The sequence below is a fragment of the Prorops nasuta genome, unplaced genomic scaffold (assembly GCF_024137725.1).
Source record: "Prorops nasuta isolate Cenicafe-Biocafe unplaced genomic scaffold, Cenicafe_Pnas_1.2 PNAS00003, whole genome shotgun sequence".
Classification (NCBI taxonomy): domain Eukaryota; kingdom Metazoa; phylum Arthropoda; class Insecta; order Hymenoptera; family Bethylidae; genus Prorops; species Prorops nasuta.
The window spans coordinates 1,453,460-1,480,023 of NW_027116800.1; the positions used below are offsets into that span (position 1 = coordinate 1,453,460).

The 26,564-nt window shown below is 32.7% G+C and overlaps 6 protein-coding genes across 7 annotated transcripts; 4 read left to right on the forward strand and 2 right to left on the reverse strand.

The window, feature by feature from the left end:
• Nucleotides 1–1,049: 1,049 nt before the first annotated feature.
• Nucleotides 1,050–4,117, forward strand: LOC136772102 (hexosaminidase D-like). Its single transcript, XM_066724802.1, has one exon. The coding sequence runs from the start codon at nt 1,534–1,536 to the stop codon at nt 3,268–3,270; it is 1,737 nt and encodes a 578-aa protein (XP_066580899.1). The 5' UTR covers nt 1,050–1,533; the 3' UTR covers nt 3,271–4,117.
• Nucleotides 3,586–6,421, reverse strand: LOC136772104 (ras-related protein Rab-28-like). Its single transcript, XM_066724804.1, has 4 exons — nt 6,103–6,421; nt 5,115–5,300; nt 4,709–4,942; nt 3,586–4,487 (listed from the first exon to the last, which is right to left on the reverse strand). The coding sequence occupies exons 1-4, from the start codon at nt 6,175–6,177 to the stop codon at nt 4,263–4,265; spliced, it is 720 nt and encodes a 239-aa protein (XP_066580901.1). The 5' UTR covers nt 6,178–6,421; the 3' UTR covers nt 3,586–4,262.
• Nucleotides 6,422–9,611: 3,190 nt separating this feature from the next.
• LOC136772108 (uridine 5'-monophosphate synthase-like) lies at nt 9,612–11,750 on the forward strand. The gene is made up of 4 exons (XM_066724815.1): nt 9,612–9,949; nt 10,060–10,537; nt 10,602–11,405; nt 11,563–11,750. The coding sequence occupies exons 1-4, from the start codon at nt 9,773–9,775 to the stop codon at nt 11,748–11,750; spliced, it is 1,647 nt and encodes a 548-aa protein (XP_066580912.1). The 5' UTR covers nt 9,612–9,772.
• Nucleotides 11,751–16,622: 4,872 nt separating this feature from the next.
• LOC136786208 (ATP-binding cassette sub-family B member 10, mitochondrial) lies at nt 16,623–19,190 on the forward strand. Its single transcript, XM_066747797.1, has 3 exons — nt 16,623–17,661; nt 17,729–18,837; nt 18,920–19,190. Exons 1-3 carry the CDS (start codon nt 17,067–17,069, stop codon nt 19,178–19,180), a joined length of 1,965 nt encoding a protein of 654 aa, XP_066603894.1. The 5' UTR covers nt 16,623–17,066; the 3' UTR covers nt 19,181–19,190.
• Nucleotides 19,191–19,860: 670 nt separating this feature from the next.
• LOC136786210 (uncharacterized) lies at nt 19,861–26,502 on the forward strand. 2 transcript variants are annotated; one of them, XM_066747798.1, is made up of 7 exons: nt 19,861–20,001; nt 20,135–20,368; nt 20,428–20,786; nt 20,851–21,383; nt 21,468–21,805; nt 26,042–26,212; nt 26,300–26,502. In XM_066747798.1, exons 2-7 carry the CDS (start codon nt 20,168–20,170, stop codon nt 26,405–26,407), a joined length of 1,710 nt encoding a protein of 569 aa, XP_066603895.1. In that variant the 5' UTR covers nt 19,861–20,001; nt 20,135–20,167; the 3' UTR covers nt 26,408–26,502. The 2 variants fall into 2 exon arrangements, with proteins under 2 accessions (XP_066603895.1, XP_066603896.1); XM_066747799.1 differs by having other exon boundaries at nt 19,939–20,039.
• LOC136786207 (serine/threonine-protein phosphatase 4 regulatory subunit 2-like) lies at nt 21,817–25,732 on the reverse strand. Its single transcript, XM_066747796.1, has 2 exons — nt 23,259–25,732; nt 21,817–23,171 (listed from the first exon to the last, which is right to left on the reverse strand). The coding sequence occupies exons 1-2, from the start codon at nt 25,111–25,113 to the stop codon at nt 23,083–23,085; spliced, it is 1,944 nt and encodes a 647-aa protein (XP_066603893.1). The 5' UTR covers nt 25,114–25,732; the 3' UTR covers nt 21,817–23,082.
• Nucleotides 26,503–26,564: the final 62 nt, after the last annotated feature.

A 26,564-nucleotide genomic window follows, 5' to 3' on the forward strand; every position in this document is an offset into this window, starting at 1 on the left:
ATTTACTAGTAAATGTTATATTCTTTATTTACCTTAAAATCTTTAAGAATTTTCCAAATAATGTGATAAAAGATGATTAATAACTTAAAAGTAATTTTTATGAGAACTTTATAATGGTATCAATTGATACAATAAAGCGTGGTAGAATTAAAATTATTATTATGCAGGAAGCTTAGTTTACTGGATGGTTCGTCAGATTAGCAACTGCGCAAAGAGCCAGCTAGGTTAGCTTTAGTAGATGCTGCTCAGCTGCTGAGGGCAAAATTACTGACTTTCACGTAGTTTTCATGCGCCGCGGAGGGGATCTCGAAGGTGAAATAAGAGAAAATTGAAGGAAAGAAAGCAGATTCAACTATTATAATATGCTGGACTATCAAGAAATTTTGCAAATTACTCAAAATCTCATCGAATCTTTCTTAAATGGAAGCAAAAGATATATCCCTCCACTTATATTTACCCACTTCCTATCCACAATCTCATCATTAAACAGTTTCATTATTCTTAATTATTCCCCTCTTTTGTAACCGAATGAGTCATGTCTCTTTGTATATTTTATTCTATAGATATACCACATAGTATGATCCAATGATACACTGCACATTTTACTATTTTTTTTTTTTTACATTAATTTATTCGTCCTAAAATTGAATGATTTGGTTAATTCAAATTTTTTATTTTAAATAAGAGTTTAATGCTAGATCATATCAATAATTGTTTATAAATATTATTTTTACATTCAAAAGCAAAACTGCATAAAATATTAATTAATTATTGATTAAGTCTAGGAAGGATAAGGAAATTGTAATTCTGGTTGTGAATTAATAGTTGATTTTTTTTTTAGAAAAACTAAAAATTACTCATTATTGGTCTTTTAGAAAAGGATTTATCTTTTACTTTGTGTGGCCTTAGGAACACTATGTGCCATCTACTGCTGTCAGTGAGAATTATTGAGCGAAATCACTTCCAATTTTTACCAAGACGATAATCGCTGTGTACGGAACTATTTTCTTATGAACCTCTGAGGCTCTGATGGCTTCACAGTTCACACAATTCTTTTTCTCCTTCGCAGGGATCAGGAAAATAGAAATGATTGGAACAGCTCCTACCGGGTTTTTAGTCCAATTTCTTAATAAGGAGTTGTTCGAAAATTCTCCCAGCTTGATTTCTCTGGCAGATAAAGTTTTCTCGAATCTGATAAATGAATAGACGTGAAATGTGAAATTATTACAGCCTAGAGCGAATGTTGACATTCTCAAGTAGATGTTACTAAAGTTGAGCTATATTTTTGAGTTTTATTCTTTTATTTACTCTTTTTAATGTTGTGGTTTCGCCTATAAAAATACGTTCATTCTCCTATAGCTTTACGTTGTTAAACGAGTAATATGTGACAGTAAATACCAAGTTCGAAGCAAAGTACAACTAACCTCAATAATGACTACAGTTTATGTGTTAAGACCAGAATTTGACGATTGCAAATTTGTAATTAATATTTATACAATTGGTGAATCTTGATGTGTTTTAGTTTTAATCATCATGACACGTTTAAGAGGCAGAGGCTGCTTAATGATCATAGCAATGGTCAGTTTTTTATTATTAATTGTAATATATCATATCTTCAATAGTGAAGTGGAGGACATTTCATCTAATAAGGTCAACTCGCACCTGAAATTGGGAGATATGTATTCAATTGGATCTAATGATCAAGCAGGAAATGTTGAGAAAAAGCAATTGGAATCCCCAGTTATGGCTAGTTTCAAAATCAATAGTAAGAGCAGAGAAGGACTAGATAAATTATATACAGATATAACTCCATTGTTTAAGGGTCACAGAATAGTTCACCTAGATTTAAAAGGAGCACCATTTAAAATAAGCTACTATAAAAATTTATTACCTTTATTAAGCAAACTTGGTGCAACTGGGTTGCTCATAGAGTACGAAGATATGTTTCCCTTTGATGGAAATATGAAAAATGTAACTGCTGGGAACTGCTACTCTTTGCAAGATGTGTCCACAATTCAAGAAATTGCTTCAGAGAATAATCTTTTAATAATTCCTCTGATACAAACATTTGGCCATTTGGAGTTTATTCTTAAATTGAATGATTACAAAGATTATAGAGAGGTAATGCGTTATCCTCAAGTATTATGTCCAACATACAATAAAACAATTCCCTTATTGCATGATATGATTGATCAAGTAGTAGCAGCACATCCAGAACTTAAATATTTACATATAGGAGCAGATGAAGTATATCAAATTGGAGAATGCTCAAGGTGTTTGGAGCTAATGGCAAAAAGAAAATGGGGGAAGAGACAGTTGTTTTTAGATCATGTAACTAGAATTGTTCGATACATAAGTGGAAAGTACCCACATTTGACTATATTAATGTGGGATGATGAGTTTAGAGAAATTAGTCCACAAGAAATTATTGATAGGGGTTTGCATAAACTAGTTGAACCAGTTGTTTGGAAGTATACAACTGATCCTGGTTCATCTTTGACGGATCAATTATGGGAGAGCTATGCAGCTGTATGGAAAAATATTTGGGTAGCTACTGCATTTAAGGGTGCCACTTATCCAGATAGATATTACGTAGACATTTCCTACCATCAAGAAAATCATCAGCGTTGGCTGGAAATAATTAATAAGTATTCTGATCAGATTAATTTTAAAGGTGCAATTTTAACTGGTTGGCAGAGATATGATCATTTCAGTGTTCTTTGCGAACTACTACCTTCAGCTTTGCCATCATTAGCAATTTGTTTAAATATACTTCAAGCCTCAGATCTGAATGGATTTCCAATTCAAGTTCCAAGGCCCATTATGGATGCTCTTCAATGCGAAGGAGAAATACAGCTAACTGTTCAGGAGCCACAATATGGCTGGGCAAAGTGCAGCTATTTAGGTGTAGAAGTCTACAAAGCTATATTGAGATTGTTTTTACTGGTTCAGGACATGAACAGGATAGAGCAGGATAACACATATAAGGGATGGTTGAAACCTTACAACATAAAATATGCTTTCTCTAGTCCAGCTTATGTAGAACGAGCTTTGGTCGATCTGGATAAATTTAAGATGGAAATCATTTATATCGAGAAAGATATACGTTCTGCCATGGAAGAAATTTATGACAATTATACGGCGCAGGAATGGCTAGAAACTTATCTCGTACCATTGAACGATCGAGTCAATGAATTATGGGACGCGAAAATCAAGATCTTAGATAAGAATTCGTGGCCGAGTAGACCATTGACTAAACCTGAATTATAGTAAACAAAAATAGTATTTGACTTTCAACAATTATGGAGTCTTTGGAAGTAGTCTTAATTCAATAGCTATTTCAGCTTACACAACAATTTCCATAAACTTCGATCATCTAAACATATTCGTCATTTTATAATAATTATGATATTTTATGTGTACATACAATCTTTCGAACTTCATCAAAATTTCGATGTAAATCTCTCATCAATCATATGTAGTCCTTTAATTATATTCATAGACAATGTTATAGATATAGGTAGCTCCCCCAACAGTGTTATTGAAAAATCTTGGGAAGGTTCGTCTGAATCGATACAAATCAGAGTGAATTTTGTGATTTTTATTTATTATCAAAATGATTAAAATTTGTTTATCATACATCGTTAAAAATTACCTCTTCATTTTATACATTTTATTGCATCTGATTAAATGCGACTTTTAAGTATTACGGCTCTGATAGATAGTATAATTCACTCAGAAAATTCTTGCATGTTACTCGTCACCAACTGTTTTTATTTTAAACATTGTATTTCAGTCATGATATAAACGGCGCAATTCATGTACTTTAAGTCTAAAAATTGACGTAGATCAGACAGATGCCAAAGCCAAACCAATTTATTACTATCACACGAATCGCGTGTTAAATGTCATACAATCATAATCTATTGAATGTTTTTCATCCATACGGAAAAATCGAGTGAATGGTAACTCTTGTAAATCCAGCGATTTAATATACGAAAATGTTTTACCGAAGCTTGCATAATAGTATTAATTACTGCGATTTGTTACTAGAAAACTGTATTCTAATTATCCATTTACAAATATGATTTAATAAATCTGTTTTTAAAACATTGAACCACTTTGTGTCGTTAGTATAGTGAGGTAGACAATTTTCCCTCTGAAAAGTTAAATTTCCAAATGACATTTCCTTCGCACAAATTAATGCCTACAAAAATTTCCATAGAGTTAAAATAAAAACTCATTTATAATCCACCCATCCGTTACTGTAACGTGCAGACCGACGACTTGGAGAATGGAAGATTAGTGTGGATGGGAATTTGGGTGTTTTTTTTGTTTGGAAAACGTTTGATGACTTTTTGCACAGCGCTCACATCCACCGTGTCACCTATCTCGGCAATTATAATCGGTTTGTGAAAGTCCTGATCGGTCCTTGTCAGTCGGACGCCCAAAACCTGTGCTGCCAGATTTGCGATGCACAAGGATACCTGAAAGAACAAAATTGAAAGAAACGTGTGTCTTCATCGCCATAAATCAATCGCGACTTAATGGCAAAACGGGGAAAATTTCTTTTACCCGACTAAATGTTATTTCACTGCGTATGAAAATCGATCGTTGCGCTTCATACATGATATATAAATGCATAATTATTATTTAACCGAAGGAGAATGACTACATAATTAGCGTTAGAGTAATGGGGTGAACTTGCCGATTCGCCGGTTCTCGCAGACATATCGTAATACGGAAATCCATTTGTGGCCGCGAATCGGTGGGACCGGTCTCTTTTGACACTCCTCTGATGTTCCACGTCGCATTTGTTCCCTACCAGAGCCATCAGCAGGTTGCTCTCCGTTTCATCAGTAATGCCTTTGATGTTGTTTATCCAGTCTTCTAGGATCTCGAAACTGGACGCGTTCGTTACGTCGTAAACCAACATAATAATCTATTGGAACAGAGACACAGTAACGCGATACCATCGCAACAACTTCTTCCTTTTCTCGATACATCGCTCTTTAATTTTAGTGAACCATTTTCTATTACCCACTTTTTATATCTATCAAACTAAATGCGTCCAATCTATCAATTAGGTTTTATTTGTAAGCTTTGGATCTTACGTGTGCGCCAAAAATGTATTTGTCGAGCATGTCGCTGTGAAGCGCGAGTCCTCCCACGTCCCACAAATGCAGATTGACATTCTTGTAACATCCTATAGCGAGATTCTTCAGGAAAAAATCGACACCCGCGGTTGGCGTGTACTGCCTGTTGAAGTCGTTGCTGCAGAACTTCAAAGCGATGCTGGTCTATGAAAGATTTCTGAATTTCGGTCATCGGACATCATCAAAGATCCTCGTTCAAGGATCGATACATCGACACAGAAGCTTGAAAAACCAGTTGGATCAAATTTCCTTCTACTGTTAATATTTTAGTGCTCGCGAACGAGCTACCGCAGTGCTATTAATAATTTATAAAGCCGGAACGATAATTTCAAAGCGATGTCATTGGATATAGTGTATTTCTTTAAAGTACACTTCGTACCGGGCCAGTCAATAAATAATATCGTTCGATACACCTTCAAGTTTAATGCAGGATTAATTTAAGTCTGGTTCCAGAATAAACGCAATTTTTGTGGGATTAAAATTTATCAATACAACGTACACGAATATCGTGGATTTTTACAAACGGGTGAATTGGAGTTTTTCGTGAGTGGGAGAAATTGGAGCTGCGGGGTGTTGTTTCAGACGTGAAAGTGGGAAACTTTCATGTTTGATGACTCACTTTACCGGGATTAGGAATTTTTAATTTTAACGATTTCACGGAAGACTTTTCATGTTTAAAGCTGGTGGATTAAAGGTTTTCAAGCAAGAGAGACACTTTTATTACAGGAAGTATCAAACACGGAGTCAGAATGTGGACACGCTTGACGTTTGATACAACTGATCTAGTCAGAATGAAGAATTTCTCATGGAACGATTGGCGGGGGATTTTAAAGTTTAAAAGTAGTTGAATGGTCGAGTGCACATTGTGTAGGAGTTTTGCCAAGTGCAGAAATTGTAGCAACAAAGTGTTTTGCACATTAGGACGTGGAAAACTTTGATGTCTTACTTTGCCAGTGCACGAATCTCCTACAAGGACGATTTTGAGACGCCTCTCGGCGAGGTCCTCTTCAAGGTTGGACATGCGAGGCTGCGAAGAAACATAAGTCACATGATTCTTGTAACGAAATCGACCGAAAGCCTCTGCTACCGCCCGAAACGATCGCTCGAGCGAGACTAAGCTGAAAATTCGAGCCGGGAGAAGCGAGAAATCGAGCGAACAGCGTCCTCGGCTGCCGGTATGAATAAATTAGCGAATAATCGATATACGCAGGTAAACTTTGCTTTGACAAAAATCATTCAAAGTTGAAAAAAATAGCGAAACTTTGGAACAATCCACTCCTCGCTTATCGCAAAGCTTGTATTCTTCTGATGGACTATGTTGAGTAATTTGTTTCGTTCACTTTGCTTTGCTAAAAGTTTGCGGTGATGGCGGTGACTTTGAAGTTCGTGGCGCTTGCGCTGTTAGGATTCTACCAGCCTTTGGCTAGCGTGGCCTTCCTTCCTGTCAGCTAATGACCATCTTGGTCAGCCTGCTGACCCAATCGATGAGAAACATTTTACCCTCGATTCGCCTTTATTACTTGCACGTTATTCCCCCTTCATTTCACCGTAACCCATTATTCCGTGCTTACACAAAATACTAAAATATTGCTTGTATTATTTTCTAAATCAAATCAGGGCTCACCTGTCTGATAAACTGATCAGTATATGCATTTTTCGGCTTTAGTCCTCCTGTAGTACGTTGCGTATAGAGTACTGAAGATTTCTGAATTGATGATAAATATAGCTATATACGTTATTTTTTTTTTTTTTTTTGTTAATATTATATAATTTAAATAAAACAATAAAATACATATTTTGCAAAATAAATATTCTTTTCTGCATTGCAATCTCTATTTCTAAAGAAATGTTACATTTCTCTTGCATTATAAATACATAATTTTTTTAAATGTGTATACGTAAACGGTTCCATGCGATGAGATCTGTTAAATTATCCCACCTTTTAGAGGCTGTCGCTAGTTGGCTGCGCTTTTTCGCGAATGACTTGTATAGCAGGAGGAGTATATAAGCAGCAATAAGTATTGAAGGATCGATACAATATACGTGGCAACTGTAACAAAGCTCCTCGTTACGTATATGAGATACTGAAAAACTATGATCCAATTTTTATTGTATTTTCTCTCGTTTATGGATACACAGGACCTTATGAAATTTTAAATTTGCTCATATATAGATGTCGAAATATGTGTTTATATAATTCAAACTAGAATACAAAATTGTATCCTTTGGTAGGGGCAGTAGCTCTACGAGTAATATATACATGCACCCCCACTACACATACACATCTAAGCCATTCCCCGAAATACGGGGTAGCTTTTTAACTTACCATCTCAGATCTTCTTGTAACCACGCACAGAACTTATGTTTCTTATCAAAAACAAGAGTTCCAATTTTTTCAGATTTTGTATTCATTATTTTGCGCGTAGTCACGTTGGAAATTTTTCATTTTTCTATTTTCTATTTTTGTTTTTTATTTTTATTTTGTTGCCTATTTAAATAAATAAAAATATATTCGTCAGTAATGTTTTTAATGCACAAAAGTCTTAGTTATTTTCTGTAGAATTATTGTTTCTTTTGCTACGACTATACTTATACATGTTGGGTTAGTTGTGTTACTCTAGAATAATAGTTGTCTCAATCTAAAATTAAATATATAGCCGAGTAATACTCAAATGTGTGTACTAGTCCAGGACTCGGACTTTCCCGCACATTTTAGCCGGTTTCCGAGAACAAAGCCTAAATACCTCCAACCATTGTTGTATGTACCTATGATACATTGTAAAGTGACCGCGAGACAATTACCTGAAATCCAGGTTTGGCTAAATGAAAAGGTAATAAGAGTGTCGCTCCAGAAGAAACTTATGACATTTGAATTAATTTTCCCTACATACAAAATATTATTTTCGTTTTTTCAACACCAAACAAATTAATCCTTTCTGATTTTAAATTTTCAAGTCTACTTGTACAGAAATCAGCAATTTTACAAATATGTTTTCATAATACTAATTTCTATCCAAGTATAGACGTGAAAATTTTAAATGAAAAAGTTGACTGGGTAATAAATAAACAGTGATTTTTTAATTTGTTCAATCAATAAGTGTGTATTACTACAATAGTTTCCAAAAGTTTGAAAAAGTAATTGAAATAAAATAAAAAGTTACGGTTTTGTACATGCTGCGTTCCGTCTTATCATTCGTATTTGGAGCGGTACCGCGCGCAGCAGGTAGAAAGAAACAAATGCGCTGAGGGAAAGGTTTTCGAGGACCCTTCTTTTATAATTTCTTTCTTCGAATTCACTGTCAAATTCATAGAATAGAAATAAATGCTATTTAAAGCCTCAGCTTTACCATTGGTGTCTTGCTCCGAAGCCTTTACATTCAAGACTTCAAATAATGGAAATTGCCACCTTCTTAATTGTAGGACCATTTAACGAAAACTTATATGGCCTATTATTAAGGGCATTAAGCGAACTAAAGCTGCAGGTAGAACCTATTGTAACAAATTTTACAGTTGCCAGTGATCAAAAGTGCGTATACTCGGGGCAATATATTCGCTTCAACGCAAAAGAAATGTTTTAAGGGGCCTTACTCCGCACCAGCAGAAAAGCCTCCCCCAACCAAGCGAATTACCTGAACTAACATCGAGCTTAGAGTAATATACAGAAAGCCATAGGATATGAGAAACCAAATTAATTACTTACTTTACTCCAAAAGCTAATACAAATTTTAAACTTTTACATTTTTAGAATTATTATAAAGACATAATGCTGCCATTTTTATGATTAAAATTAACACAAACACGGCGTTAATCGGAAAATTAAAAACATCAATGTTGATATTTCCAAATTCTATCTGAAATATGAAAAAAAAATCTTTAGTAATTTTTAAAATGAATATTAATAAATATATTACTGTTAAACTTAAAAAGCTATGTTTTAAAGTCTTAAATTTTGAGATTCACAATTGCTTAATTAATAGATTAATTGTTAGCACGATGTGATAATTATTAATAAACGATTTTTTACTTTATTTTAGGAAGATTATAGTAAAATAATATTGACTTATCATTAGAATCTAACATAGTGTCAACTGTATTAGCTTTTAGAGTAAAATAAGTAGTTGATTTGGCTTCATTTATGTTCCTTGGTGTATATTACCCTAAGCTCGATGCTGGTTCAGGTAAGCCGCTTGGTGGGGGAAGCCTTCTTCGCCGGTGAAGTAAGGCCCTTTAAAACATTTGTTTATATCGAAGTAATGGGTAAGTGACTATGAGTGGGGATGTCACACGGATATACTATAATAGCTACGTGTGTAAGGGACATTACAGTTACGGGCCCATGGTGGGAAGTCCGCTCATTTGCTGACCAGCTTCACTAAGTGATCGGAAGCAAACAGTGCAGGTATCAGAAAGTGGAAGACAGTTGCAACGTGCGCGTGTGTCTGCTCAAAGATTTGTTCAAAAAGATTGTAATTAAAAGTGGGTCCAATTTGTATTAAATATTACTGTAAGCTCATAAGAAAATAGATTTCCAAGCTAAAGTCAACGAATAAGGAAGAAGATTATACGTATCCGTAAAATTTTATTTTTAAAATTGTGCAAACTATATTGAATTTTTGATGTTATTATCCAAAAACGTTCTACATCAACATACAATGGATCAAGAACTAAAGGAATTAGCCGTGGAACTTTTCAATGCAAATGCCTTGAAATTCGGTAAATTTGTAACCAAGGCTGGCCTCAAAACACCGATTTACTTTGACTTGAGAGTAATCATTGCACACCCTAAATTAATGGTATAGTACTCTTTTTTATAACTTATTGATATATTTAATATTTCAGTGTTGCTTTCTCTTCTTATCGAACAAACCTGGTAAAATTGTAATTTATTCATATCTGATTTCAGCATTACGTCTCTAAAGCCTTGTGGAAGCTCTCCGAAAAATCATCGAATATCACTCAGATTTGTGGTGTTCCTTATACTGCTTTTCCAATCGCAACTTTGATGTCGGTAGATTCTGGCTTATCTTTAATAATCAAACGAAAAGAAACTAAAGGAAATTGTACAAAGAAACTGATCGAAGGAAATTATTCAATAGGCGATCACTGTGTTATTATTGAAGATGTAATTACAAGTGGAAGCAGTATTTTAGAAACAGCGCAAGCTTTAAGAAGAGAAGGATTAAAAACACCCGAAGCCTTTATTATAATCGATAGAGAGCAAGGTGCAAAAAGAAATCTTGAAAATAATGGAATTCAAGTAAAAAGTTTATATACAGTTACAAACTTAATGAAATATCTTTTGGAAGCTAAAAAGGTGACGGCTAAGATTGTCGATGATGTAGCAAGATATATAAAATCCTGTCAAACTTCAGCTATTCAAGGTAAATGAACACATTTATTAGGATATATATTCAAAGTTTACATTTTTTCTACATTTTATTTCAGAACTACCAGAAAAGAGACTAAGAATGAGCTTCGATGAAAGGGCAAAACTGGCTAAAAATCCAATCTCGGCCAAAATGTTTAATATTATGGAAGCAAAACAATCTACCCTGTGCTTAGCAGCAGATTTAACTAAATCTATCGATATACTAGAATTAGCCGATCTAGCAGGGCCACACATTATTGTTTTAAAAACTCATATTGATATAATAGAAGACTTTAACGACGACTTTGTAAAAAGTCTTAAAATACTAGCAAAGAAACATAATTTTCTTTTGATGGAAGATAGAAAGTTTGGTGACATAGGAAATACAGTTTCGTTCCAATATAGGAAAGGAATATATAGAATTGCTGAATGGGCCGATCTCATTACTGTTCATGCCGTTGCTGGACCAGGCGTTATCGAAAGCTTGGGGAAGGGCTTCAGTGTTATGTCCGATTCGTGCGGTATATTTGTAGTAGTACAGATGTCTTCAAAAGGTGCCTTGACCACTGGAGATTACTTGCAAAGTGCCTTAAACATTGCAAAGTCCTCTGAAGCAGTTGCTGGTGTCGTTTGCCAAGAAAACGTGGTTTCTGATCCTGGTCTAATTCAACTTACCTCTGGTGTAAAGCTGGAAAAGAGCTTGGACAATTTAGACCAGCAGTACAATACACCTGAATCCATTGTGAATGCTGGAGCTGATTTAGCTGTTCTAGGCAGAGGTATTACAGAAGCCGCAAACAAATTAGCTACCATTCTCGAGTATAAGAAGGAGTTATGGAATGCCTATATAAGAAGACTAAATAAAGAATTGTTACTAAATGGTACAAATCATTTTACACAAGAGACAATTTGAAATTTCATAAATAGAGAGGAATAATTCTTCTGCATCTATTCTAATATCTAGTCTAAACTAGGTCTGTGTAAACGGTTAAATATTGAAATTTTATTGAATAATCGTTCTTTTTTGACTCATGGTAGGAATTGATAAATTTGACGCGTTTCACGTAGTAGACCTTATTTATGTAGAGGATTCAATCTACATGAATTACAGGATAATTGTTTGTGCTCGTTATGATTTTGGGATTAAAGACTGTACTAATTATGCAAATTTACCATCAAGCATGCCCTATTTGGAGATATATACATTGAGAAATATTTGCTATTAAGCATTTTATAATCAAAAATATGTACTTAAACAAATGTATTTTTATTTAAGTATATAAAACCATATGTATTAATAAAACATATACATATTTTATATATATAAAAAACATTATTTATTTCGAAGGAACCCAAAACACCTGAACATTCGATTTACACAGCTAATATATTTATAATTATTTCTTAAAAATACAATATCCATTACGTATGAAGCCAGTATATATATTTTCTTTGAAATGAGTTTCAGACTATGCATACAACGTATCAATCTCCTATAAATAAAAATAGTCTTCTCTTTGTCTGCATTAATATTCGATGAATTTTTTGTTTTTATTCTACTGATTTTGCAAAATAAAAGCAAAATAATACAAACTTCATTATTATATAATTTTTTAAACAATATTGAGTAATTTACTGTACTCTATATACAATATGATCGTGTAAAATTAAGCAATAAGCAAGAGTATTTGTGGATATATTTTGTTTACCTTCAAAATCTATTGTAATGTAATGGTGCTACTCTCGAATCTTAATCGATTTAACTTGATGTGAACAATCAAGGGTGATTAAAGACGCGGAATTCTTAAATTTATTAATACTTAACAAAAATTATCCTCTTCTAATCCATAATAAACATACTTAAATTTCGAATACATGCGATACAACAAACCAAATTTATTTTTTTCTAGAGATCTATGTATAATTTATCACACGGATAGGATTCCATAATAAGATAAAGACGAACATCCGATGTGTTACAGTGACCAAACAGACTTGAGTAACCCGTAATGCTGATTCTTTCTATTATCGTGCAATGCATGGTAGTACGACTAAGCATGATTTTTTTAGCTGAGTAGACGCCTTTAGAGATCATATGTGCTTGTTAATTGATTGTAAAAGAGGATATTCGTATACAGATCCTCTATAGATGCTGTAGTTTATTATGTTACAATGTTTAAACTTTCTACAACACGTAAAAATGCCAAATTATTCATCTCCTCCAGGGTGATATTACGTATCTTCTATTGGATTTTGTGCAATTCTATTATCGCTTGAACTTAATTTTCATTGTTTGTCAGAACAGAGAACATTTAAATCGTTTCGATCTTTAATAAGTATTAATTTGTGTCGAGCATTAATAACGATATAATTTTAATTCTTGCAAAATATCAACAACATTTGTAATGGTATACGCAAAATTAAAGCATAACTCTCTCTCTCTCTCTCTCTCTCTCTCTCTCTCTCTCTCTCTCTCTCTCTCTCTCTCTCTCTCTTAACTTTCTCGCAAAATAATTTAAAATGAAGTATATACTATACCAAGTGCCAAATGCCACTTTCCGGACAGCACCGAGGATCTATAAAGTCAAATATTATGTAAATCTATTATATTGTGAGTTTGTTTAAATTTGATTGAAAAATTTGTAGTTATGTAAAAGTTAGAATATATTTTAAGTTTTAACTTCTTATATAGGTATGGCACTAGACCACAAATTACTTATAAAATCAACAATTGCTACAGCAATAAAATTAAGAGCTTTGGTTTTTAGTACATTAACTAAATTGCTAACAGGCCATAGATAAGATATGCTCACCCCTAATCCTTACTTATATTTTTTAAAGCTCTATTTAGATCATTAATAGAATAGGGATTCTTCATATACTTAAATCCAATTAATACATTCCTAATTAATTCATACAACAGTATACTGACTACTATTTTTTAAAACATATTGGACCTACCACAAACAAGCTCAAATAATCTTACATGGTTCTTAAGTAACAAACTACCAATTTTAGAGAGAAGTAAAATCGTAAGCAGCAAATTTTTGTTATCAAGAGACTAGCCTTGACCAATCACCCGACAATTTTGTGTTTAAATAAAAGTAGAGACAAAATATTAAAAAAGCTAGGGTGGATCAAGTAGGTATATTCCGTTCTTCCTAGGAAGATTCATACAAATCAGTAATGAGCTTTCTCAATCCTCCAGCATTTCATTCCCATCTAACATATTCATATCTCATTTTGCTATATCAGATATTTTAATAATAGATACGGATCTACACATAAAATATAAAGAGACTCTCCTTTTCCAATTAGGACTTGGTATAGGTTATTAGGCGAAAATTGTTTTACACAAACGCCTCCAAAGTCCAAATACCCGACATATAGATATTACAGCGCAGCAACAATCAATTAAATAAACAACTCTTTTCTCAAAATCCAGTTAGAGCCCGAAGAAAATCAGCAGAATTATTTAGTATATAGCTATACATATAATAGTGGATCAGTGTTTGTTTTTAGAGGCTGTTTAAGCAACCCAGCGCTGAGAAATAGTCCAGTCAAATTAGAAAATTGAATTACTAAAAATACTTCAATGAATTTTTTTTTATTCGAAAGGTTGTCCCCCGGAGAATCGGAATCCGCAAAGTTCGAACTCCTAGTGGTTGTGCTATGACAGCCAACTTAAAAAAGCGGTTGATTTTATAGAAATAAGGATATCTCGGCCAATATTAACCGCAGAACATGGTTTTTTTTAGTTTTATAGAGAAAAATAAGAACTAAAAGTTTTATTTGAAGTATTTCTTTGTAACTTTCCTTTAAAAAAAAGTTATTAAAGAAAAACTAATACAAATTTGAGGGTTGTTTTGTTTTCCCTCCATTATCTCTCCCCCTGTTGATTCTAATAAAAAAAAGTTAAAGTAAATGTTGTAGAGCATAAAATTCTCTACAATTTTCATATTTTAAATATTTACGTACCTTTACAAATGTAGAAAATAAACGGCAATATATTAGCTATAAAATACTATTTTAATTTTGCCCTTTTCTCCCGTGGGCCTAGCTTCCTTAGTATAGCATTCATTATATTAGCATAATTCGATGATGTGTTAAATGAGTAATATTCTGTAAAATTCGAAGTGTTGGTGTGTTATTATATTTAGTCTGAGGATAAGAAAATGGGGAAGGGGAGCAATATACAGAAATCGAACTGTAAACCTAATTGTATGAAACGTTCTTACTTCTAAAGTAAATCTGAAACTAATCAATTGCAGCATAAATTAATACATCTTTGAGTGATTGTGTTTTCATTACCAAAATTAAATTGTGAATTTGTGACAAGTTAATACAAGGGAAAAGGAGTCGAAATTGCTGGAAGGATATTGTTTAAAAGGAATACAAGGAAAATCAGCAGAATATCGAAAATTAACGGAAAGAACCAAGTTAGTCTGAATTATTATATTTGACTATTGTCTTTGCTCACATATTTTTGTAGAGCTTCAATTGCACTTATTGTAAATATTTATATATACACGAAGAGATCATTATGAATAACCCCACAGAGCACCAAAATACTTAAAGGCATCTTTTAGGTGCCTTTCAGTCAATTGGATGACTAAAAGATGTCTATAAGACCACTTTTAGTCAAGTGTGCTGTATGGGACAATATAATGTAAATTATATAATGTAGAATCTCTATTCAGTATAATTCTTGATTAGTAGTTTTTAATTTCTACATTATTTGAAATACAAGGTTTATGTTTCTTAGGAGATATATAATTAAAATACATCTCCATTACTTGCTAATATAATATAAATAAATCATTTTCTTTTAATAATAAAATTTATCTATGAAAATACACGGAGGAAAATTGTTAACATCAAATTAATTATAATTCTATAATGTAAAAACACTAAACAGTAGTTCATGATTAGTAGTTTCTTATACATTATTTGAAATATAATATTTATGTATGTCAGGAGATATAAGTACATTTTCTAAGAAGCTCAATTTTAAATTAATTAGTATCTCCATTACTTGCAAAATAATGAATAAGTATTTTTGTTAAACTACATATGTATGTAGTACATACACTCCGGCATGTATGACATCTCACGATGTATTTAGGAACTGTGTTATAGAGTCTCCCTCACCATCAGTAACTCAAAATGGAAAAGCGTGGGTTAACGGGATCCCTCACGCCTACTTTATCGACAGTTAAAGTGAATAAACAATTAGTTTAATAAAATTCAAATGCGAAGCAAATTGAACAATCGGGCGTTTGTTGGACAATGTGCCAGTCCTAACGAGTTAAACGCACTTAAAAACACTCAAATTAGTTGAAAAATAACGCTGTAGCATTGTGCCGTGTTCTCGAAGAGAGGTTAGTTTTGGTTAGTTCCACTTCAAGAACGCGGGAGAGTGGTACAGCGTTATTCTTCATCCGATTTGAGTTTTTTTAAGCTCGATTGATCCGTTAGAATTGGCACCTTGTCATAAAGAAGCCCGTTTTTGCAATTTGCTTCGCATTTGACTTTTATTAAACGAATTGTTTATTGACTTGTACTGTCGGTAAAGCATGCGTGAGGGATCCCGTTTACTCGCGCTTTTTCGTCTCGAGTTACTGTAATGGTAAGGGACAAGGGGCTCTACATACATATAACGCGGTTCCTAAATACATCGAGAGACACCATTTCTGCTGCTCATTGTAGTATACATACATGTCATACATACAATAGCCTACAAATCGACACACACATACACACGGATATATATGGTATAATGCATGTTACGCAAACTGTACATTTGTGTCTGATTGTGTTATTTTTAATTTTTTAGGCTAAAGCCGAAATCAGACAATGCTTTTTCTCTTGCTGGATTGCTTTCCGAATTGAAATATTGTTTGCTGATTGGTTATAATAATGCAAATATCCAATCAGCAGTCATCATTCTAAATTCAGCAAGCAATCCAGCACGAGAAAAAACATCGTCTGATTTCGGCTTTATTGGAAAGCACCCAGCAGTGCTAGTGCTGAAAACCTATATTTCACGTGACATATATTATAGAACTTTAGCATTCGCTGTTAATAAACAAACACAGCACTCCTAAATCCTAACCAGCCAGAAGAAAAAAAAACTCTTGTAGTCTGTACGAAATTCAATAGACAGAATAGATAATCCACATATTTCTATAAATTTCATCTGAGAAGAAAAATATTTATTATATTTATACTTATATTTTGCTTAAAAAAATGTGCAATTATGGTATAACAAGTTAAATCATTATGTATTGAATGACACGGTAAAATGGCTAAGCATGTGTGTCCTTATAAATTATACATAGAACACTATTATGAAACGGGCATGATTAGACAAGTGATCAAATGTTGTAAATGTCTAAGTACTACAGTCGAATAACACGGTTTAAATGCAACTGTTAAAAAAATCCATGTATAAGGGTTATGGCAATCAAATCTAACCTTAAACCAGTAGTATGAAAAGTTTTCAAAAATTCTTGACTTAAACGAAGTTTTATACATTTGCAATGATTTTAGTGTCAAATTTTTATATGAGTCGTATTGCTTTTTGGCAATTAAGAAGATCTAATGTGAAGTTTCTTTGTAAGCAAAAATTTCATACACTTCTAGTTTACCCTGTAAAATCAACAGGAAGATCATGTACTCTAAACTTCTTAAGGCATCAAAACACAAAAATTTTGGCTACAAAGAGTGCTGGATCTATACTAAAAAAAGGTATTAAACTGAATAAAAGCTCAGAACTAAAGCAATTATTTGTTTTAGCAAAGCCAGAAAAGTGGAGGCTAGCTGCTGCAATTATATTTTTATTTATTTCATCTACTGTAACAATGGCTGTGCCATTTAGCTTAGGAAGGGTAATAGATGTTATTTATACAAAAGATAAAGAAAAGATGAGAGATAATCTAAATAAGATATGCTTCATATTATTTGGGGTTTTCGTTATTGGTGCACTTAGTAATTTTGTTCGTGTTTACTTCATGTCTACTGCAGGCCACAATATTACACAAAGATTGAGAAAACAAGCTTACTCATCAATTCTCAAACAAGAAACTGCTTTATTTGACCAACAGAGCACAGGAGAGCTTGTTGGAAGATTGAGTGGTAAACAATTTGTTTTATATATATTGAGACTAATATAAAAGTTTGTATTTAATAGCTTTAATTTTAGGAGATGCTCAACTTGTAAGCTCATCAGTTACACAAAATTTATCTGATGGTTTACGATCAGCTATCATGACCACTGCAGGAATATCTATGATGTTTTACATGTCTTCTGAACTTGCTGCTGTTAGCTTAATTACAGTACCAGCAATTGCTGGGGTAGCTGTTGTATACGGCCGTTTCTTAAAACAAATATCAAGAGATGTACAAAATAGTTTGGCAGTGTTAAATACTACTGCTGAAGAGAAAATAAGTAATATACGCACAGTAAAAGCTTTTGGTCAAGAACTTAATGAAATAAAAAAATACAGCTTAAAGTTGCAAGATTTACTTAGACTTTGCTATAAAGAAAGTTTATATAGAGGAATTTTTTTTGGATTTACTGGCTTCTCTGGAAATGTAATCATTTTCTCTGTTTTATACTATGGGGGTTTAATGATTTCTAGTTCTTCAATTACCGTTGGGAATTTAAGTGCCTTTTTGATATATGCAGCATATGTAGGAATATCAATTAATGGATTGACCTCATTTTATACTGAATTACATAAAGCTTTAGGTGCAAATACCAGGCTTTTTGAATTAATCAATCGAAATCCGTTAATACCTATTCAAGGCGGAAAGATACTTGAGGAAGGCTTGTCCGGCAATATTGAATTCCGAAATGTAGCATTTGCTTATCCATCGAGGAAGAATTCGTTAATCCTTGATAACTTTGATTTGACGATAGAGAAATATACGTCAGCAGCTATCGTGGGCTCGTCAGGTTCTGGAAAGACAACGATTGGCTCTTTACTATTACGCCTTTATGATCCAAATAAGGGAATGATACTTCTTGATAACTACAGTATCAAAGATCTTGATCCAATGTGGGTAAAGTCGCAAATTGGAGTAGTGCCTCAAGAGCCGATTCTCTTCAGCGGTACAATTAAGGAAAATATAATATACGGCAAAGAGGAAGCAACGGATGATGAAATAATTAAAGCAGCTCGGCAAGCTAATGTCTTGGAATTTGTAGAAAATATGCCAAATAGATTAGACACAATCATTGGAGAAAGAGGAATCACATTAAGTGGAGGGCAACGGCAAAGAGTTGCCATAGCAAGGGCACTAATAAAGGTGAAGCTTTTGAAAACGTAATTAAGTATCGCGAATATCTTTAATGATCAATAATAAATAATGCAATTTAACTATCTTTTAGGATCCAAAGATCTTAATATTGGACGAGGCAACAAGTGCTCTTGATGCAGAGAGTGAAAATTGCCTTCAAAAAACTTTAGAAACTGCAAAAGAAGGAAGGACAATGTTAACTATTGCTCATAGGCTTAGTACGATAAAAAATGCCGATAAAATAATTGTTCTAAACCAAGGCCGAGTAGTAGAGCTAGGCACATATAATGAACTCATAAATATACCAAATGGGTTTTTCAAAAAATTGGTGAAGCATCAAACTTTCACTTAAGCAAGAGGGAGATAAATCAAAATAATTCATTTATCCAGTTGATTGACGTCACGTTGAAGTCAGTTACATCACACTTGTCTACATCAGATAAAATTTATTCTTTACAAACCCGATTGATAAATTCAATATAGCGAAACTGTTAAGCACCGAGATATAGTGTATTTATAGAAATATAGACTTTAGATTTAAAGTTAAAGTTAAAAAGCATCACATTATTTATTAATATGTTGAAGAATATGAAGATGCGTAAAAATGCGTTTATATATATATATATATATATATATATATGTATATATATATGTATATATATATGTGTATATATATATATAAATATATATTTTTCGTTAATTTAAATTAACAAATAAATACGCGTTTAAAAAACAAAATGACTTTTGGGACGAACAAACACTGATAGAGCTTAACTTTAACAGGAATGACGACGTTATATTAGTAGTTAAAAATAAGAATATTATATTGAACTTTGGACTTTGTCTTGACACATACAAATTCCAAAGATCTAATTGATATCATTCACATGTAGAGTGGAGGCCACTTCCTACAAATTATGACTCTTCCCATACATGTTCAGCTCACTGATACGATTACACTAATGCTGTAGTACAAGGATGTCAGAAAATGCAATTCACTGTCAGTTCTGTTTAACTCAGTGTTACGCGTGGACACAAAGTATTTTAATTGATTGTAAATAGATTTCTGTTTTTACCCTTTAAAGTTTTACGAGACCATAACGCGAGATAGTTCTGCTATTTTGTACTTTTATTTACTATTTGTAATTAATTCATTTTCTAATAACTATAAAGGTATGTAGTGTGACACGTGGATAAACAATAGTGTATCGGTAATGTATTATAAGATACAGTAAGACGCGAAAAGAATAACAGTGTTATATCTTTGAGATTAAAACACTCGTAATTGATTTTTCTTCAATTTTAGAGTTAACTTAAAAAGAGACATAAAATTCCTAACATGGTTCTACTAAGAATAATTGGTGCCCAAAGATTAATGGTTGTAAATAATTTAATTAAACCACTTATTAGAAAAAATAATATAAGAAATTATAGTAGTGCAATTATAAAAAGTTCTTATGATGATATTGTTGTACCTGACATGACTCTTTCACAATATGTCTGGTCTAGAAGTTCAGAATTTGAGGACCTTCCTGCAATGGTAAGGACATTCACAATTTTAATTTAAAAGTGTTAAGAATAAATCGGTTTTCTCTATAGACTTGTGGAGTTTCTGAAAGATCCTACACTTATGGGATAGCAAAAATGCTTTATAAAAAAAGTGCAATGGCACTTTTAGAAAGAGTCAAATTAAAACCAGGGGAAACAGTAGGTGTTTTATTACCAAATATTCCAGAATATTTATTAGTTGTACATGGTTGCCTAGAAGCTGGCCTTATTATTACATTTGCCAATCCTTTATACACAGCAGAAGAATTAGGAAGACAATTTCAAAATGCTAATGTTAAGTGCATTATAACAATTCCTCAACTTCTAGATACTTCATTAATCATTGCTAAAACTTTGCCAAATTATACATCTACAATTAATGTTGGTGGAACAACTGAAGCTAATAAAAAGTAAAAATACTTAGCTGTGAATAAAAAAAATAATTAATTAAAATTTATTTATAAGTTACATTAGTGTTTTAGGAATACAGGAATTACTGTCAGAAGATTATAGTGTTGAGCTACCAGTTGTTAAAAGCACAGACATTGCTGTAATACCATATAGCTCAGGGACAACAGGTTTACCAAAAGGTGTAATGTTGACACATCAAAATCTAGTTGCAAATTTAGTACAACTAGAAAGCCAAGAAATAGCAAATGGTGTAAATATTGAGGATTATAAGAAAGAAACTGTATTATCAGTTTTACCATTTTTTCATATTATGGGCTTCAACTCTATCTTAAATTTTGTAACTAGTGTTGGAGGCCACATAGTGTCTATACCAAGATTTACCCCTGAAGATTATATAAAATGTTTAGAAAAATTTAAACCAACATCAATATTTGTTGTTCCTTCTTTAATTTTATTTTTAATAACCCATCCTGAAATTAAACCAGAGCATTTAGCTTCTGTTAAAAGACTAGTATGTGGTGCTGCCCCTGCTACTAAAACCCTAATAGAAAAATTTATACAAAAATTCGTTTATACTAATTGTATTATAGAACAAGGTATTTTAAAAAAATGATCTAATTTTTTAAAATGATATCATTAATTCAAATCCTCCATAGATTATTGGCTTATTTTAATTGTAGGATATGGTATGACAGAATCAAGTCCAGTAGCCTTATATTGCCCAAGGCAAACACCACTATCCAAAATAGGAAGCTGTGGAAAACTATTACCTTCCACAGAAGTATGTTTAATAGATACTAAAAGTGGAAAGAATATTAAAAATCCTTTAGTACCTGGTGAAATATTAATACGTGGACCACAAGTTATGAAGGGATATTTAAATGATCCAAAATCAACAACTGAAGCAGTTGATCCTGAGGGCTGGTTACATACAGGAGACGTTGGATATTATGATGATGATGGCTACTTTTATATAGTTGACAGAACAAAGGAGCTTATAAAAGTAAAAGGAAATCAGGTAAGTAAGTTCTGTGAATAATGTAAGTTCTATTAATAGCTCAATCATTTTTATTGATTGTTTTAATAATTTAGTATGCCAAGTTTGCTAAAATAGCGTATTAAGGCTTTTGTTTAAAATTCATTTAATTTAAACAAATCTTATTTAACTTCAATTATAAGTTTATAGGGTAAGATTTAAAAAATTCATATCGATAATAGTTTTTTATATTTTTTATAAAATAATGTACACAGCTATTTTTAATTATCCATGTTCTTACAGTTCTCTCATCTACATGTTTATTAAATTAATATTCCATAGCTATACTACAAACTAAATGAATTTATTGTTTTTAATTTAATTTTGCACAAAAAGGTCAAATACAAATATGAAACTTATTTCAATCATTTATAATTTACATTGACTCCATTTACTATTATTTCCGATCTTGAATCTCTCATTCCAAAAAAAAATCGGTTGCATTTATGACAAAATGTAGCAAAGTATGCAATAGTAAGCACACATATTTTCATAAAAAATTGTCATCTCACTAAACTCTTTTTTGCTTTATACGGACATATAGTATAGGCTTTTGCCTGCTGACAATGATGTAAGTCTCAAAGTAATTATGCTCTACATCCAGCTATACCATAATTATAGTTGGAACATGTATAATTATCAGTCACTTTCATTAATGTTTGTCTTATTATTGAAACAATAATATTTATTCAAAACATTCAGCATTGTCTGGCAATTTCTTAATAGCTGCTAAATATATTGAGTAAAGATTACAAAAATCTCTTTCAATAAGACAAGCTTGCAGCTAGCTTAATTTTCATAATCAAAATGCTAAGCTCAGTTTAAGAAGATATTAAGATACAAATCCAAAATATTCATACAAGTCAGACAAAGGTAGCATTTTGATGTATGATCTCAAAGCTAGTTATACCTATTTTAATAATTTGGGAATAGGCAGTGTTCTGTTTCCTTCAAGACTGCAAAAGTTTCTTTACTAAATTAAAATTGTTGTCTCTAATGTGAGAAAAGTAGAACTTATTAAATCTGAGTATAGTAAATATAGACATTGAGTTTATTTAATTTTACAACAAGATAAGACCAATGAAGTGGTAAAAAACTTAATACTTTTAAATAATTTAAAATGTTGACATTTACTCAACTAATATTTATATTGATTCAATTTTGTATACAGATATTATTATATATTGTTTACTTTTTTTAACAGTCTGTAAAGAAAATGAATTTTAAAAACTAGAAATACAAAATTTTATTTATTGTTATTAACTTGTAGTTAAATCAGCTTCCTGCTCCATTGGTTCATCCTGATGAAACATTGATAATGATTCTTCACTATCAATATCCATATGTTCTGAAGATTCACATTTACTTTTATGTACAGTGTTTCCTATTGCTGATGATTTATTTTGATCTAATTGATTAATTGCTATATTATTACCTTCAGAATCCAATGCATCATGATTTTCTACAGAGATAACTTTTTCATCATCTATTAAAACAGTCTTAGTACTTAAAACTGAATCTTCCAAGACTTTAGATATATCTACTGGTTCTGATGTGCCTTCCAAATCTTTATCAGAAAATTCTATTTCCTTTGGCTCTTCTATGATAGGATCTTGCATGCAACATTTGGAAACCTTGGAATCTTCTTCTGATGTCTCTTCTATTGTTAAGTCATCTTCTATATAGTTGGACTTTTTAAAATCCCCTTCTGAGTTGCTATCAGACACAGGTTCTTCTATTAATGGTTTTGACACCTCTGATGACACATTTATGCTATCTTTATCAATCTGTATACATTTTTCTAAGATATTTAAATTCTCAGAACACACATTTGTAACATTAGGACTATCAATAGCTTCAGAATCTGTAGACTTGTTATCTTCTTTATATAAAGAATCAGATTCTTCATTAGATACAATATTTTCTTCTGAATTATATAAGTTAATATGAGTTTTTATATCATCGGAATTCTTTGAAGAGCAAAGGTTTTCCATATCTGAGTTAACAAGTGCTAGAGGTACTGTACTTGACTCATTAATTGAATTATCTTCAATAATTAATTGTGTACTGTCAACTTTATTTTCAAGTTTAGGTACTTTCTCTTCTATCTTTCCATTGACAGCTTGTAAAATGTTTTCATTTGTCGTTAATTCATTGCTTTCACTTGTACCTAATATTGATTTTTGCTCCAGACTGGAATTTATAGACAACTTGCTATTTTCAGTAAGAACAGAATCCCTCTCTTCAAGCAAAACTTTTGTATTAGTCTGTATCTTCTCATTAAGCTCTTCAGCATCAAGATAAAATTTAGATATTTTGGAGTCATTACTAAAGTCTGTAGCTTGAAAGGTGGTTTGTAACTTTTTAGCCGCTTCTATAGTATCATTATCCTCATTTTCCAAATCTAGACTCGGCTGTGAGCTTGTGTCTTCATTCATAATAGCTTCTGGAACATCTCCAGAAATGCCAGACTCATCTTGAGCAATGTCTGACAAACTTTGTATACCAGATACAATTGTAGAATCTTGCTGTTGGACTTGCGAGGTTATATTGGCAACAGTAGGAAATTCAGGCGTGGAGGTCATAAAATTTGAAGTTTCTATATCGGATGTAGGCATCGACTGAATAGATTTTTGATGAATATCATTCTCTTCTTGATCACAAATGTTCTTTACTATTGTGGAATTTGGTATAACAGTGTCTGGAAGGGGTGGCTCAGATTGTTTGTGTTGGACATTAATTGGGACAGCTGTTGTACAATCCTTTACCCAGGAATCCATTTCAACCTCGTGGGAAGTCTGTACCAGAGTCGTGTCATCCTCAAGTGACCCATTGACAAGTCCATCTCCATTCTCGCTGCGTCTAGCTGTTGGACCCGGTTCCCGAGTTGAAACTACTAAGATATTCTTCTCTATAGCTCTCATAAATTTGTCAACTCGATTATATTCTTTTCTTGGAGCTGTAAGCAACTCGCAAATACGCTGAACTGTAAATGGTGCATTCGCAAAGGATTCTAAGCGATCAAGGAGATTGCTCTTCATGGTGTCATAATTAAATTGCTCTACATTGGGGCAAGAGGCCAATTCAAGGCTTGGGCAACTCTCATAGAAATCGGTCATAACACGTGTTAGTTTTTCTCTGAAGAGCGCTTTTATCAGTGACCATTGGTAAACAGGATCACCTGTTTTCGCTACCCAGCACAAATACTCCTCTAATTCCAATGGTATCTCCGTCGGTCGCATTTTCTGAAACTCGTCAAGCGCTTGCAGTACCTCCTCCGGATTCTCCATTTTTCAAGGCCTTCGTTTCCGGCCGCCTACGCCGCTCGTAATGAATTTTATTGTTAATTTAAACTTTCTCCAGCCAAAGTTTACAACAAAAAACACTAATCAAAACGTCCTCCACAAAAACAACGATAGACGCAAACACACCAGGCACAAAATAGTAACCTGAAGGACGGAAAGTTACAAGCTTGCCAACCTTGCCAGCTTTGAAATTTTCATTTGATCACGTTCTCCGTTCTTTGCTCCCTCTCTTCTATCCAGTATCAGCTCTCCTACACTGTCGAGTCGTTTGGTGTTTGTGTTTAGTTCTTGTGCAATTTGCTGGTGTGTACGAGGCTTTGCCTCTCTCCCTTCCCATTCTATTTGTAAACTCTCTCTTCACTCCGCCCCCCTCCCCCCCCCCACCTGTATCCCTTTTATCAGTACTGCCAGTACTGCCACTTGCATGACGCGTCAAATGACAAAAAATACAACTCCTCCTCCCCAACCCCCTCCATTCTCCCTGTTAAACACCAGCAACACAGTGAACAATATAGACTATAGTTCTACTAGTTCTTGAGTCTTCAAGTTCACTTTTCTAATTCCAAAGTTTTCAACCGAATCAATTATGCAACAGCAACAGGCTCTCTGTATGATGCGTGATATCATTATCTTATATTCGCGTTTTCACAATATTATTTCATTATTTTTTTGCATTTTGTTAGGTTCGGAATCACGCATACAGCGCTTAGAATGGCTTAGAGTATATAGATTACGTTACATTTGTATTACAAAATTTGAGACACGCTTTTATGCGCGCCTATGCGTGAATCGAAATATAGCATTTACCACTGTTTCTCTTTTTACTTTCCCTTTTTATTATTTTAATAGCTTATAAGTAAAGCAAGGAATTTGAAAAATATGATCAATTCTTACGTAGCTTTTTTTTGTATAGGTTTCACCCACAGAGCTAGAGAATATTATTTTAGAGTTACCGGGAGTATCTGATGTTGCTGTTGTTGGAATTTCTGATACGCAGGCCGGAGAACTGCCAAGAGCATTTATTGTTAAAAAACCAGACGCAAATATAGATGCGAAAATTGTAGAAAATTATGTCACACCCAAGGTAAAGTAGACTCTTACTCGCGTATTTGTTATATATATTACCCAGCAAATTAATTTTTGTTAATGCTGATACAAATTTTAATTTTAGGTAGCACCATACAAAAAACTAACTGGAGGAGTACACTTCATTGATAATATTCCAAGGAATCCCTCTGGAAAAATTATTCGAAATGAATTGAGGAATTTACAAGTATAATGAGTACTTAATAATAGAATTTTGTCTATAAGTTGTTTTTGTAAAATCTTTAGCATTTAGTAAAATTCTGCAATTAAAGATTACTTAAACTCTTTTATGGTTTATTTCAATATATTTCATTACTCTTAAACTTTGATTGGACATATAATACGATCAT

Coding starts and splice junctions, on each gene's coding strand:
- LOC136772108 (XM_066724815.1), top strand. CDS start 9,773: ATGTTATTATCCAAAAACGTTCTACATCAACATACAATGGATCAAGAA. Junction 9,950..10,059: donor TTGCACACCCTAAATTAATG/GTATAGTACTCT, acceptor ATCTGATTTCAG/CATTACGTCTCTAAAGCCTT. Junction 11,406..11,562: donor TAAAGAATTGTTACTAAATG/GTACAAATCATT, acceptor GACTCATGGTAG/GAATTGATAAATTTGACGCG.
- LOC136786210 (XM_066747798.1), top strand. CDS start 20,168: ATGGTTCTACTAAGAATAATTGGTGCCCAAAGATTAATGGTTGTAAAT. Junction 20,369..20,427: donor TTGAGGACCTTCCTGCAATG/GTAAGGACATTC, acceptor TTTTCTCTATAG/ACTTGTGGAGTTTCTGAAAG. Junction 21,384..21,467: donor TAATTGTATTATAGAACAAG/GTATTTTAAAAA, acceptor TTTTAATTGTAG/GATATGGTATGACAGAATCA.
- LOC136786207 (XM_066747796.1), bottom strand. CDS start 25,113: ATGGAGAATCCGGAGGAGGTACTGCAAGCGCTTGACGAGTTTCAGAAA. Junction 23,172..23,258: donor TGATGCATTGGATTCTGAAG/GTAATAATATAG, acceptor GTGAATCTTCAG/AACATATGGATATTGATAGT.
- LOC136772104 (XM_066724804.1), bottom strand. CDS start 6,177: ATGTCCAACCTTGAAGAGGACCTCGCCGAGAGGCGTCTCAAAATCGTC. Junction 5,301..6,102: donor GAGATTCGTGCACTGGCAAA/GTAAGACATCAA, acceptor AATCTTTCATAG/ACCAGCATCGCTTTGAAGTT. Junction 4,488..4,708: donor CTGCGAGAACCGGCGAATCG/GCAAGTTCACCC, acceptor TTGTTCTTTCAG/GTATCCTTGTGCATCGCAAA.
- LOC136772102 (XM_066724802.1), top strand. CDS start 1,534: ATGACACGTTTAAGAGGCAGAGGCTGCTTAATGATCATAGCAATGGTC.
- LOC136786208 (XM_066747797.1), top strand. CDS start 17,067: ATGATTTTAGTGTCAAATTTTTATATGAGTCGTATTGCTTTTTGGCAA. Junction 17,662..17,728: donor GCTTGTTGGAAGATTGAGTG/GTAAACAATTTG, acceptor CTTTAATTTTAG/GAGATGCTCAACTTGTAAGC. Junction 18,838..18,919: donor TAGCAAGGGCACTAATAAAG/GTGAAGCTTTTG, acceptor ACTATCTTTTAG/GATCCAAAGATCTTAATATT.